This window comes from Geospiza fortis, unplaced genomic scaffold (genome assembly GCF_000277835.1).
Source record: "Geospiza fortis unplaced genomic scaffold, GeoFor_1.0 scaffold193, whole genome shotgun sequence".
Taxonomy (NCBI): domain Eukaryota; kingdom Metazoa; phylum Chordata; class Aves; order Passeriformes; family Thraupidae; genus Geospiza; species Geospiza fortis.
In genome coordinates this window covers 329,813-344,593 of record NW_005054523.1, presented here as the reverse complement: position 1 = coordinate 344,593, position 14,781 = coordinate 329,813, and the positions used below count along the sequence as shown (strand labels likewise).

At 49.7% G+C, this 14,781-nt stretch overlaps 1 protein-coding gene across 1 annotated transcript in view; it reads right to left on the bottom strand.

Annotated features, from left to right (window-relative positions):
* Nucleotides 1-1,481: 1,481 nt before the first annotated feature.
* The window catches only part of GPD2 (glycerol-3-phosphate dehydrogenase 2), a 35,575-nt gene continuing 22,275 nt past the window's right edge, over nucleotides 1,482-14,781 (bottom strand). The window contains exons 7-15 of the mRNA XM_031063729.1: nucleotides 10,868-11,061; nucleotides 8,946-9,080; nucleotides 8,524-8,699; nucleotides 7,935-8,066; nucleotides 7,236-7,394; nucleotides 6,352-6,464; nucleotides 6,194-6,272; nucleotides 5,998-6,096; nucleotides 1,482-2,515 (exon numbers count right to left, since the gene is read on the bottom strand). Of these exons, the coding sequence (XP_030919589.1) occupies nucleotides 2,393-2,515; nucleotides 5,998-6,096; nucleotides 6,194-6,272; nucleotides 6,352-6,464; nucleotides 7,236-7,394; nucleotides 7,935-8,066; nucleotides 8,524-8,699; nucleotides 8,946-9,080; nucleotides 10,868-11,061 (1,210 nt within the window). The 3' untranslated portion in view covers nucleotides 1,482-2,392. The remainder of the gene's footprint in view (nucleotides 2,516-5,997; nucleotides 6,097-6,193; nucleotides 6,273-6,351; nucleotides 6,465-7,235; nucleotides 7,395-7,934; nucleotides 8,067-8,523; nucleotides 8,700-8,945; nucleotides 9,081-10,867; nucleotides 11,062-14,781) is intronic.

The following is a 14,781-nucleotide window of genomic DNA, read 5'->3' as shown; positions in this document are numbered from 1 at the left end:
AGCAGCTCTCCCTGCCCCTGCAGGCCTGGCTGCGCCGTGCAGGGGAGCAGAAGGTGACACAAGCGCCTGAGACACAGAGCAAATCCATGTCCAGGGACACGCACAGCCAGCAGAACCCACAGCCCCATTCCAGGTGCAAGATTAGAAAACAAGAGAACAAAGCGCATACTTTGGGTACAACACAGAAATCCTGCTTTCCAGGTAAGCTCAGGTTATTATTTTAACAATGCCAGTTAGAGAGGAGTGGAGAATTTCTCTTTAAACTGTACAAAAGCTGTTCAATAGTGAAAATAGTTTTTCTTTACAAAAAACCTGTTCAACATTGGAAATAGTTTTTTCTTCACGTGACCTGGAAAAGATCTCATGACTTCTACTTTGTTTTATTTCCCCTTACACTTTTGTTAAGAGCAGAATCCTGAGCCCCCTCCCTGGCCCACTGAGCCAGAATGCCTGTGTGTTATGCATTCATTTCCCTCCACCCTGCAGGATGTGTGAGATCTGTCACTGTGCGTTTGGGACACAAACATCCCATCCCTCACCTGAACATTCTCAAAAGGAAAAGCCTACAGGACCACAGGAACAAACCCCTTTGTCCACTGAAACGTCCTTGTGGTGCCAGATGTGCCAACTCCCCTTCCTCAGCCCCTGCTCGGAGCACAAAGCCAGAACCTGAACAACATCTGCATCAAAAACCAAACTGAACATGCAAAAACCATCTGAACCGTTTTAGGAACTCATTTTAGGTGAGTCTTACCCTTTTTTTTGTATCTACTGTTTTTCAACACCCGAATGTTTCATGTGTTTTTTAAGGGCTCTGCTTCTGCAGCCAAAGACAGCATCTGCACTCACTGTGCTACATCCCACCAGTGCCCAGCATCTCCATTTGTGTCTGGAGCCATTTTCCCTGTTCAAATATCCAAGGACTCCTTGCTGTTCACTCCTGCCCTGTTGGGCATCCCTGATGGATGCTATTTTCCATCAGTGGACGTGGTGATACCAGTTAAATACATCAAATTTTACTTCAGCAGAAATTCTGACCCCTGGGAAGTGAAGCCTGGTTTGAGGTGGAAATTGCTCCACTCAGGGAATACAGCAGATGCCAAATCCAGCAGAAAACCAGGTTTCCCTGCCTTGTTCTGCATCAGGCAGCAATCTCCCAGCTGATCTCAGCCCAGCCCAGCAGCAGGAGGACAACAGGCAGGGTCAGCAGTGCTGCAAACAGCTCCAGTGAGGGCTCCATGCTTTGGTTTTTCATTTAGCCTGCTGAAAAACAGCTTTTTTTTTTTCTAGAAAAGTTAGTAGGATGCAAAACACACACTTTGTTTTTTCCACCGTGTTTGAGCATTTTAAAATGAACATCTAAGAATGTTGTGCTACCAAAACCTGCCCCATCCTACACAGCATTAGGGTTTGCCCCAAACTTGAAGCTCTTTTTAGCATGAAACACCTCTTGCTTTTATTTCACTGCACAAAGCACCACCTGCAGACAATGCCATTTATTAGAGGCAGTTTATTTGTGTTAACAGTGGAGAAGGGAAGCTGTGCCCAGCTCTCAGCTACATTATTCCCTCGGGTGATTAATCCAGGTGTCTTGTTTTCCAGCTGCAATTTCTGAGTGGCCAAGTGTTGGCATCACTGGAATAACAGGGCAAACCAACCACCCACAGCAGGCTCAGGATAGGTCTCCACCACCCTCCAACAAGTGCTGGGTTTGCTCCTTTGGAATGGTATCTCCACTCCAGAGCACAGCTTCCCCTCTCTTGCTCCTTGGTGAAGAGGCAGAAGCAGCTCAGAGATGTTGTGTCTGCAGAACTCCGAGCATTTAAGGGCAGGATTCACCCTGAGCATGGTGTGCTCTGAAGGGGAGGGTGCTGCAAACGTTAATGGCTGGGGCAGGATTCACTCTGAGCACGGGGTGCCCTGAAGGGGAGGGTGCTGCAAATGTTAATGGCCAGGGCAGGATTCACTCTGAGGCAGGGTTCACCCTGAGCATGGTGTGCTCTGAAGGTGAAGGTGCTGCACAGGTGTATGGCCAGGGCAGGACTCACCCTGAGCACGAGGTGCCCCGAAGGTGAAGGTGCTGCACAGGTGAATGACCAGGGCAGGACTCACCCTGAGCACGAGGTGCCCCGAAGGTGAAGGTGCTGCACAGGTGTATGGCCAGGGCAGGACTCACCCTGAACGGCGTGCTCCGGAAGTGAAGGCAATGCAAACGTTAATGGCCAGGGCAGGACGTGCTGAGTGTGCCCCCAGGCCCCTGCAGCCTGCTCTGCCGAGCTCCTGCCAGCACACCCCAGCCAGGCACGTCCCGGGGCAGTAAGGAGATCATGAACGAGGAGGACAAACGCACCGGAGTCGTTTGGGAGAGCTGCCCCGGGGCCCAGAGCCCCGCTCAGAGCCCCCCTCCGCTGCGGTCCACGGGGATGCACTGGCGCCGCAGGTTCTCCTCGGCACTCTTCATCAGCACAGCCAGCCTGCTGCCCGACACTCGGCCCTTCTGGATGGCACTCATCAGCTGGGGACACGGGGACAGCGTCACTGAGCGGCTGCCAGCGCTGCCACCACCCCCACCTGTGCTCCCAAACTGCAAACCCCAACCAACCAAGCGCGGCCCAGAGCCTGGCCCCGGGCTCACCCACACCCCCAGGGCCATCAGGACTGCTTGGGACACGCCTGGGGGGCTGGAGGAGGGCAAGGACCAAACAGGATCCGCTTGGGAGCAGGGCAGACAACCGTCATCACTGGGGCTCCTCCGTGACATTTCAGAATGTGGGAAAGCCCAGCAGCTGCACAGGCGCTCTTTGGTTATTTGTAATATCTGAAGGGTGCAGCTCACGGATGATTGAGGATTTTTTTGCACTTAGGATTGTTCCCTGTGAGGATGGGCAGGCCCTGGCACAGGTGTTGGAACAACCTGATCTAGTGAAAGGTGTCCCTGGCCCTGGTTTGAAGATGAGCTTTAGGGTCCCTCCCAACCCACATCATGCAGGGATTTCATGATTCCTGATCCATCACTGATCCCAGACCTGCCCTTTCCACCCACATGCCTTTCTCTGGAGAGACACTGTACTTGACTCCCACAATTTTTTCAAATCCAAATTCCTTTATAGACTTTTAAAACTAATTTGCCTCTAAGTCCTGGAAGCTGGACTCTGCTCTCTCCCAGTGCAAGCACACTAGTGCTAAGATTTTAGTTAATTCTTTTTTATCCCATGGATAAAGGCAGCATTAGAGCTGAAATTACCTGCAGCCAGCTCTGCAGAGAGCGCTGGGGAAGCAATTGGCACTTGCCAAATGCAATTTCTTACTCCCACTGACTGCAGGAATCCCTCGGATCCCTTCCCCCCATAGGAAAAGCTGCTCATTACACCTGCAGCTGGACCTGTACAAACGTGGTATGGCCTTCCCCTGGCCTCCCTCCCAGTTCCAGAGCCACAGGGAGGAGGCCAGGCCTGTGCACAGACAGGGATCTCCCAGCAGCAGAGGCACTGCCTCCTGCCCGGTCACCCTCCTGGGCCACTAGCCTGCCAGAGCCTGGGGCAATTGCTTTAGGAATGGGATGGGCTTTAAGGTGCCTTCCCACTCAAACCACTCTGGCATTCCATGATTCCTCCTGATGGAACATGGGGTGGTTGCCTTTACGTGCCACCAGCAGTTCCAGGGCTCCCTGTCCCTCCTGGAGCACCCACCACTCCATGGGCTCTGAGCACCAGGGGCTGCCAGGGCCCCTCTCTGCCAGCCCTGCTCTGCTCCCACCTGCAGGCCAGCAGCCCCCAGGCACCACCTGCTCTATTTTCCAACACAAACCTCCACAAATATTTGCCCAGGGCTTGCACAAGTTCTGCGCTGAAACGCAATTACTTGAAAGTTTTCAGAAAGCAAACACTCAAGTATTGGGCACTGACTTAACAGATCCATTAAAAAATTAAACAAACATTTAATGTATTTTGCTCCTTCCATGGCAACCCCAGTTCATTTCAGTGGCACCTTCGTGCTTAGCACCGAGTGCTTCCCTGGAGAAGTGCAAGGCACAGGAGAGAGCTCAGCCCTGCAGTGCCATTGATGCCTCAGGTTTAGCATTTGTATTTTTCACATTCTGTGCTGCTTTAGTGTGCAGCTCTGAGCTTCACATTCGGTGCTGCTGAGCTCTGTGCGCAGAGCAGGGAGACAAAACAATTCCTGCTCCAGCTGGGCACCAAGGACAAATGACCCAAATCTCAGCCCAGGAGCACAAACCCCGTGGGCTGGAGAGAGAAAAACAAGCAGGGTGGGACTGCCTGGGCTAAAGCTGGAATGGGACAATGAAGTGCAAGGTGCAAATGGAGCAGAACTGATCCCAGGGAGAGACCCCGGGAGCGCTCGTGCATTTTGGGGCCATTTTGGTTCATCTTGGGTGCAGCCCTGGCTGGGCTCTGGTGCTGCCCAAGGTGGATCCATGGAGGAGATCCTTGGAATGAATCCCTGCTTTATTCTGTAGCTCTGTGCAGCCTCTGCTCTAGGGCAGCCTGCACAAGGCATCCCCACCACTGCTGCTCCACACCCAGGCTGCTCTGGGAGATGTGCAGGAGCCACAGAGTGACATAGGTTTGCACAAACAGCCCTGAAATACTCCTAAGCACTGCCTGGCCTTTGCATTGTATGGCATGATGTAGGGCTGGCAGTCCCTGGTGAGCCTGGTCAGCCTAGCAAAAACACCCCAGAATGGCCCCAGACCCCACAGAACAACAATTACTGGTTGTTTCAGCTTCCCAACCAATGTACCCAACCCAAGCAAACTGCAGCTAGCTCAGCCCTGCAGACAGGGCTGGGCTGCCCCAGTGAAAGGCTGCCAGAGGAGGTACCAGGGTGTCCCTTTCCAGCAGCCAGAACCCAGCTGGGCTGCTCTCTCATTTGAATAGATCAGCATGAACTCCCAAAGCCATTGGTTCTCCTTCCCCTCTGGCTCGTTTGGTTTGGTTTTTCCCCTTCCCCCAAGTTCACTACAGCCCCTCAGCTCAATTGCTGCATTTTAGGCAAATAAATACTCCTTTTTGCTAATGCTGGACACAACCTGTGAAAATTTTCTGCATTTAGATTCAACAATGCTGCTCTTATCCCCAGCTCATCTCCAGAGAGACAATTACCATTTCCTTTGCCTTGATCTTGTTTGTTTAACTTGACACAGTGAAGAAAGGGCTGACATTGACCAAAATCCCCAGCATTAATTTCTCTCCTGTTTGGCATTCATCATTGCCACCGGGCAGGGGAGACACAGCAGGCTCTGAAATACCACCCCAAAAAAGACTCCTCAAACACCAACCCAGCTGACAAACTGCATCTGCAAAGGGAGCACCCTTGGGTTTGCTTGAAAGCCCCCCAAAAAGCAGATGCATGGCATTTTTTTCAGAGAAACTGGGACAATTTAGCCAATCCAGGAATTAAAATGGATTATAGGGCCTGCATGGGCTCTAACTACAAGCTCATTCTTTATAATATTCAATTTGTTATTTAGTTATTTCATTTATTATTATTATAGTTACATTACTAGTTATCATTATAAATATTTGGTTATTTAGTTGTTTATCATTCAGTTTCTTAGTTTACTCATTTTTATAACAATCCTTAACAGCTGTGGATAATGTCAGTGTGCACACCTGTGCCATGCACCTTCCAATGGACACCTGTATCATTTTAAATACATTCAAACAGCATTTCTGGGCTTAAAATGCCAAATTCGGCTCTGGACTGAGGCATACTTTGTAAATTGGGGCATACTTTGTAAATTGGACCCGTTCTTTGAGTCTGACTGGGAAAAAAAGAACTTCCAAAAGTTCCAAAAGAATTTCCAAAAACTGAATTTCCAAGCTGCTTGAGGATGCTCTGTGTGCCCCCTGTACCACCACCACCACAGAACAGTCCCCTGGTCTCCAACCCTGCCCTAAGCAAGGGGAAAAGCTCCTTAGCCGTGTCTTTGCTGTTCAGAAACCAGCCTTTCCCAGAACCAGATGAGGCACGTACCTGCAGGAACTCGTTGAGCTCCACCTGCCCGTTTTTGTTGAGATCCACCTCGTTGAGGATCTCGTGGAGGGTGTTCTCATCCATCTGCACGCTGATGCTCTGCACAGAACGAGCACAGGAGGGGGGAGCTCAGCAGCCTGGGCCTCACCCCTCACCAGGCTGCTCCCAGAGGGAGTCAGGAGCAGGGGCAGCTCACCTGCAGCACACGCTGCACGTCCAGGATGGTGATGAAGCCCTTCTTGTCCTTGTCAAACATGCGGAACCGCTTCTTGTACCTGCCAGGGAGGGGCTGCACGTCAGGGCTCCGCGGGCTGCAGGAGACAGCAGCACGGGCAGCCCTCCTGCCCCACTCACCTCTCAATATCTGCAGGCACCAGGCTGATCTCAGAGCTGTCTGTTAATTGATCTGTTTTCACTTTGTAGCCCATTTCATAGTACAGGAATGTTTTAGCGGTTTCAAGCTCCTCCTACAATGAAAACACAAAACCTGAGTATCTGAGCAATAGCAAGTTCTTACACAGGTACTTATTTTTATACTTTACTATTAGGTTCTTTCACTTAACCAATACTTTTCTAAGGTCCCAAAATTAAGCAGATGGCAGCTGAGAAGTATCAAAAAGTTAAACTTAGGCACTTTTTACTCTTTGCAAATGGTATCCATGCTAGTAAAGACTTCTAATTTCTGTGTAAATGCTTTCAGGTGCATCCACACCTTCAGTCACACACAGTCTGTCTGCCCCTTTCAGAAAGAAATGGCCTTTTTAGGCTAGGCCTACAACTTGTCATTTTTCTACCATTTGATATCTTAGTGTGATGATGATTTGGTGTCATGTTTAGTGTGATGATTTGGACTCAGCTGTCCAAAATCAGAAAAAAAAATCAGGGAGCTCAACACCAGGCAGGTTCTTTATGGCTACAGGAGCTTCCTTTGCTGAGGCAGATCTGTTGAAAAGTGTCAGTAAAGCAAAATAACTGACAGGAATAGGACAGCAATGCCAAGCCTGCTTTCATTTTAAGGCTGGGGAGCAACAGGATACAGATCTTCCCCCCCACCCCCTGGCCACTCCCAGCCCATCTCACAGCCATTTGATAAAGCCTTTAGAATGAAATGCACCAAGTGTCTCATTCTGCCGGGAATAAAACATCACTTGTAGCTCTCTATTCAACCAACTGGGATCCTAACACGGAAACTCCTCAAGCAAAACAAAGCAGCTGGAGCTGAAAAGGGCCCTTTGTACCTTCTTCTTCTGCTCACTCCAGTTGAGCTCCTTGGCCATGATGTCCACGATGCGGGGCAGGGCCTCGTCGGCAGCCTGCACGTTGAGGAAGGCCAGGCGGGTGCGGCGCGAGATGATGTCCACGGCAGTGCGCGCGTACTCCTTCACCCCGTACACCACCTGGGAACAAGGGACAGCAGGGCTGGCACCCAGAGCCCCAAACACGGCTGGGAGAGCCCCTTCTCCTTGGGACACTTTACACAACCCACCTGGGGACAAGGGACAGCAGGGCTGGCACCCAGAGCCCCAAACACGGCTGAGAGAGCCCCTTCTCCTTGGGACACTTTACACAACCCACCTGGGGACAAGGGACAGCAGGGCTGGCACCCAGAGCCCCAGACACAGCCGGGAGAACTCCTTTTCCTGGGGACATTTTACACAATCCACCTGGGAGAGCTCCTTTTCCTTGGGACACTTTACACAACCCACCTGGGATCCAGTGTTTGGACATGAAGGGCAAAATGGGCACTATATAAATATTTAGTTGTGCATAAATATATTAATATGTGTCTATATGGATACACTAAGTGTGCTCCAGGTACAGGCACAGAAAATATCTTGGCCTCCCCAAAGGAAAGGGCTCAAGGAGATGTTTCAGAGCCACTGGCCTGCTCATCCCAAGGACAGAATCATAGAAGGTGACATGGTTTTTCCACATACCTCAGCTTCAATGTAAGGAAATTCAGATACCAGACGTTTCCCAACAATAGGCCATCTCTTCCCTGTCACCTGGGCTATTTTGGCCACCTCAAAAGCCTTGTCCCCATAGGTGGAAGCCAGGTGCTGAGCCACCTGTGGAGAGGAAAACAAATCCAGCATGCTTTGAAAGCACGTGAAAGACACATTTTCCTTGACCATTCCCTCATCCCCAATAGCAAACAGGCTGCCAAGGATGCTGGAGTGTGACAGTGTGGGAGGAAGCTCAGTGCTGTGGGAGGCTGGACCAGCACTGCCCTGCTGTGTCTGTGCCACCAGGCCTGACAGCCCAGCTCTCCAGCCACACAGTGCTGCACAGCTTGGGGCGCTCCAGGGACCACAGACCCTGGCAAGTTAGAGAGCTTTTAGCAGGAAACAGTCAAGGGTAGGAGGAAGGAAAGAGGGGAAGATGATGAACCATTATTAACTTTATTTCTGTTAGAACTATCTCTGCCCCAGCTCTGATCAGGTCCACCAGACCTTTGCCCAAGGTATGTTGGTGTTTCATTTAGAGGACTACCAAAGCCCTCTGAGGCAGGAAGGCAGGACTCACCTCACTTTCCAGCCCATAGTCCTGGACCAGTCTGATGTAGAGGGTGGGGCTCCAGTCCTCGGCGCCCTCCAGCTGCAGCCCCATGGTTCTGCAGGAGCCTGCCTCCAGGTTGTGCTCGCGCACGGCCGCGTCAATGGTGTCCCGGGCCATGGCACGGTAGGTCGTCCACTTCCCACCTGGGGGAACAGGGCTCACCTCGTTATTTGGGGAAAGCAGCACAAACACAAGCTCTGACACCCTGCAGACATATCTATGTATTCCACAGACCACATGAATGCTTCCAGGCTTGCTCCAAGCCAGTCCTGCTGCCACGGACAGAGCAGTTTGGTTATAGGAGCAGAAGAATTCCCACAGAACAAGATTTTTGCATGCAATACCCCGGGGAAGCCCAGCAGAACTGCAGTTCAAGGAAGCCCCAGTACCTGCAATGGTGATGAGGCCGCTGTCGCTGACGGTCACGACGTGGTTCCGGGACAGGGACTGGGTGTCCTTGGAGTCGGGGTTGGTCACCAGGGGCCGGATGCCACTCCAGGCTGCCAGCACATCTCCTCTTCTCACTGTGCAGAGCCACACTGAGCCACGGCCAGCCGAGCCCAGGCGTGCCCAGTTCCCACTGGGCACTGCCAAGGGCTGCTCCACACTCTGCTCGGCCCTGGGCAACCCCTAGAGCCCAGGATAATCTGGGCTATGGAATCCCAGAACCAGTGATGTTGGAAAAGCCCTCCCAGCCCATCCAGTCCAGCTGGTACCAATGCCCACCTTGCCACCAGCCCAGAGCACTGAGTGCCATGTCCAGGTGTTCCCTGGACAGCTCCAGGAATGGGCACTCCAAACCTCCCTGGGCAGCTGCAGCCTGACCCCCACTTTTCCATGAAAATTCTTCCCAATGAATCTGAACAGTCCTTACATTATGTTTTATAAACCAAAATAAAGTTTGTTACATGAGTATAACATTTCCTTTCAGATCTTCCAAGCTTTTCCTCTAGATTGAAGGTTATTATTCCAAGATTTCCTCTTGACAAGCCATCTTTATCCACAGCCTTCACCCTAAGTGCAGTTACCAATTTGCTTTATACTGAAGTCTTTGGGACATGTTTTAATACAACTTTCAAATGACCGATAATTGAAAAATCACTAAAAGGGTGTAAAAAACATCCCCCAAAGAACACGGAATAGATTTCCGAAATCAATGTGCTCTGCCAGCGTGTTCAACCTGCCAAAATGAAGTGTTAATCACAGACACAAGACCCTGTATTAGGTTTATAAACTAATGAAACTACAGAAAGCAGCACGCGTGACGCTGTAATTAAGCAGCTGGAAGGTGTCCAAGCCTCTGGAAGTTGATAACCCTGGCACTGGCTCTGGCAGCAGAGGCAGGGCTGTCGAGGGGTGATATGGGCAGTGCTGTTGTTATTTCAGCTCCAGCCATCTATAAACAGTAATTGCACAGGAAAACCAGCACAGGCCCAGCTGGGCTAAGCCAGAGCAACTGAACACTTCCGAATGTGCTGCTGGAAAACACACGGGAAACCAGGGAATGGCCTGGCTTGGGACAGACTTTACAGCTCATCCCATTCCATCCCGCCCTGCCATGGCAGGGACACCTCCCACTGTCCCAGGCTGCTCCAGCCCCAATGTCCAGCCTGGCCTTGGGCACTGCCGGGGATCCAGGGTCAGCCACAGCTGCTCTGGGCACCCTGTGCCAGGGCCTTCCCACCCTCACAGGGGAGAATTTCTTCCCACTATCCCATCTAATCTCTGTCCTACCCACATTCCCATCTCCCTCTCTGGTCTCCTGCACTTCCAACACAAACTGCTGCTCCAGACACCCAACAGGAGCTTCCCTGGACACTTTCAGAACTTTATACAACATGCAGACATCAATTCTCCACTTCAGAAAACAAGGAATTGATCATTTCCCATCTCCAGAGAGCAGGTTTTCCTAAACCTAAGTATGTTACAGTGTTCCTGCCTGAGTGCTTTTCAGACTTACTTCAGTGCTGCAGCAGAAACACAGCAGTACAAATGCTTTCACAGAATAATTTAAATAAACCAAACCCTCAGTCTGGAGGGAAGATGGCTGCCCAGGGCAGTGGTGGAGTCACCCCCCCTGGAGGTGCCCAAAAAACAAGTGGATGTGGCACTTGGGGAGATGTGTTAGTGGTGGCGCTGGCTGATGGTGAACTGGATGCTCTGGAGCAGCAGCATGGCACAGCTCATGCTGACAACTTACCCCATCAGTTTGTGACAGCCAGACCCCAAGAGCCACAGCTTCAGGCAGCAGCACACTCTCCCCCAGGCTGGAATGCCCCCCAGCCCCTCCCAGCAAGGCTTCCCCAGGTACCTTCCACGTCGGGGCCCAGGTAGTTGCGCACTTCACTCAGGATGAAGTTGATGTCCTCCTCGGTGGGGATGGGGTGGGCAGTGACATCCGTGGGGCTGTCCGTGGTTCCTGCAATCGTCATCTTCTCCCAGGGCAGGAAGAAGATCACTCTGCCATCGCTGGTGTCCGGGTCCAGCAGCCCCATGTTGTCAGGGCTGGAAGACAGGAGGGGCCTGGCTCAGACCAGAACAGGGGGTGGCACCTGGGGGCTGTCCCTGCACCCCCAGTGCCCAGGCAAGGCCTGGGACACAGCATCTGTTCCCAGGTAAAGGGGTCAATAAATCAAGAAATAATGGATTTCACGTGTGGTCGAGACATGGCTTTAAACAGATGTCCCAGCAGGTTAGGGAAACAAGGACCGTGGATGTTTTTATGCCATAAAATCACAGTGATTCCTCCAATCTGCCTCCACAATAAAGGTGGTGCAGGAGGGGTGAGAGGTGGTGACTGAGAGGAAAAGAAGAACAAAGAAGAGAAATGAAGACATTTAAGGAATATCCTTGCAGTGACACTAAGCCTGAGTTTGTCACCACCTGCCATTTGAGCAGGAAGGAACACCCACAGACTCCCGAGGGATTTGGACCAAGGAACGTGCTCTGAGTGCTTCCAGCTCTGTTCCTGAATGGGGAACTGTGCTTTGAGGGGAAAAGGCAAAAGGGACACTCGCTGGATGCTGCTACTGAGGCATTTTTCATTACTTCTGCCAGTGCTACAACAGAATGATTCAGTACAAGGATGAAAAACCATAGTGCTTTGGATAGATTTTAATTCATGTATCAGGTTTTTCTGGTGTAATGTAAGAAAGATATCCACAGGTACAAACCCACTACCTCCTCATGGCTTATTACAAAGCTCAGCTTGTATTTCAGAAAACAAAAGGCTTTTATAAACACTTCTAAGTAAACAGCTTTTATGTAGGAAAACATTGAACTGCCCTTTTTTGATCATTTTTACTTGAAGGACTGATGCTGACTTTCATTTAAGGTGCTGCAACTCCCTTTACAAACATGTGCAGTCAGGTCAGGGCTCTTCAGGCTGTGCCCCTGCTCCTGAGATACAGGGAGCACATGGAAGGAGGGCAGGAGATGCAGATTTAGGCAGCAGTTATGGACTTCAGAGGGGAATTATTCAGTGGACTCAAATCCTAGGGCAGGCAAAGACCTGCTTGGGTGGGATCTACCTATTCAAGCTGAATATTGCTTTTTTAGGAAGTCTGAAGTGATTACTGAAGGGAAGTTGGCAATATCTGGCAAGGCTGGGAGAGAGGCTGAGAATTTCACAGCTAGCATGTATATTAGACCCATTTTAGCTGATATTTATAGACAGCTTAGGCATACGGTGGCAGAGGTACAATCTAATAGGGGAAGTCAACACAGGTTTGGGAAAGGTAAATCACCTCAGACAAATGATTACTTTTTAAAATGAAAAAGCTGTTGATTTAGAGACAGAGGAAATCAGAGGTTTAATATATAGTATCAGAATTCAGAAACTTTATAGACATTTTCTTCAAAGTATGAAATTTTTTTGATGTGATTTCATAAAAACTGCAAAAACCAAGGAAGATAAACAAGCAAAGATTTCCAACTAAGTTTCCCCACAGCACCTCTGGACTGAAGTGTTTTAGATTGCACAGCAAGTGCTGAGAAAGGCTGGAACAGTTTTTCATATGCCAATTTACTGAATCACTGATACCAGCTATCCTGGGAAGCTCTCTCTCCATGCCCTTTGCCATGCTTGCTCCAGCTTATTTAAATAACTAAAGAACCATCCAAACAAATGCAAAATAAGGTGTTTTGCATCAGAAAGAAGCATCTTAACACCCAAATACTGGCCTTCCTGAGGCCTCAGGAGTCATGCTGCTGCACACCAGGAATACCTCTGAAACAACACCATTTTATCAGGCAGGAATTCCTACGATTCCACCATGGATGGGAGAAGGAGGTAAGAGCCATGTAGCCGTGGTTTCTCCTTAATTTTAAAGATTTCTCTTTAAAGATGGCTAAAATGGGCAAATTGAGGACTGGAAATTCCAGCGTGAAGCATAAAGCAATGCCTTTACAGAGAAATGTAGAGGCAAAAGGTCTGGGAGATCCATGGAAGGTCTTGGATCCATGGAAGATCTCCAGCTGAAGAAGTATGTGACCAAAGCACCACACAGTTAAAGAACAATAAAAAGTGACTTTCCATAGAGAAGTGAGGTGCAACAAGCAAGTTTACCTGGAATGTGGAATGCAGAGCAAAGAGGAAAATTCCAGAAAGACAGAAACATCTGAAATTGGTCAGAAGGGAGAGGAAAAAGCCTTGCTTTCACAGACACATTCCAGGCAGAAAGCCTAATTAATGAGGGGAGGAATTCTGGGACTATTAATGAAAGACTTCAATGAGTAAGAAACCCATGGGGAGTGAATGCATTAGGTTAACATTAGTTTTACAAAATCTTGACTATATTTATAACTAAAACCCTCTAGATGTTTAAAAAAAAATCATTTGTGTGACTGTGGGCCAAAATCCTGTAACACATTCACAGGGCACACGTGGAAATGCCAACCTTCCTGCGCTGAGCAGAGTTCGTTGGCACCACGAGAAGGAAGGCCTGATACAAGCAAGATTAAATCCCACGAGTGTTTTCTATTTAGCAGACAGATCCCTGCTTTCAGCTATCCCACTCCAAGGAAATTCAGTGCAGTGTTATCAGCTGTGCTGTGGAGGCAGTGTGTGGGCAGATACTATTTTCCAAGGAAAGTAATGCCCACACGCTGACATACACCGGGGAACACGGAGAACAGGAATTCTCCACATTTCCAATTAAAATTATTGGGTTATTACAGAATAAATAAATCAGAGCTCTCAAGCATATCCAGCCATCTTCTACTTTGAATTTACCAAGTGAGTCCAGGTTCCAAAGCCTTCCATGTTTTTGTGTAGGGCCATAAAGCTAATCACACACATCCTTCTCTGGCATATGAGGAAACTGGGATTACAGCCCATTTCTCCACATTTTTAGTACTTTAAAGCAGCTATCAGGTCATTTTACCATTTTTCATGGAGAAAGATACAAAAATGGAAAAAAAAAAAAACAGAAGAGGATGCAGGGGTGATTTTACACCAGGCCAAAAATGCCTCAATTTTACAGTGTGTGGTGGTGTCCTGTTGGGACAGCTCTGGCAGAAGCACCCCCTGGTGCACTGGAAGGCTGAATTCCCATTCTGAGAGGGGCTGTGGAAGGCATTACTGCAAGGGCACTGTATCAACACAAGTGGGCTAAGTCCATAAAGGGGAATTTCCATTAGGATGCTAATGACTTCAGGAACCAAAGGCAATATTTGAGTTCCGACTGACAAGGCTGGCTTGGGAGAAGGGGATTTGGCTTTGCACAGCAAACAGGGAGAGGAGCAGGAGACTGCAGGGAGCAGAGTGCCACGGGAACCTCTCCTGGAACATGGAGGGCACGTCCTGGCCACCAAAACCTTCACGGGTGGGCACATGGGTTTGGGGCCACAGGAAACGTGGTTGTGCTACTCTGAGCTACTTCTATTGCCGTGACAGTAATTATCATTACTGATTACACTGCCCATGCTCTCACTTATTCTGTGCTTCTGCACTCCTGTTTTCTCTGAGCAGAGCCACATCCTGGCAGACCCAGTGCACAGAGAGTTTCACATGTGAAGGCAGGGCAGTGGAGCAAGACGATCTTTAAAGTCCCTTCCAGCCCAGACCACTCTGGAATTCCATGATTTAACAGGACAAGAGATTCTGTACGAAGGTGCAACCTCTCTGGAAGGTTTTACATGCTCCCTGTTTCCCTGAGGGGGTGACCAAGCAGCAGCACACTCAGCTGGAAGGCATCACTGAAACAGGTGCTTTCACACCTGGGG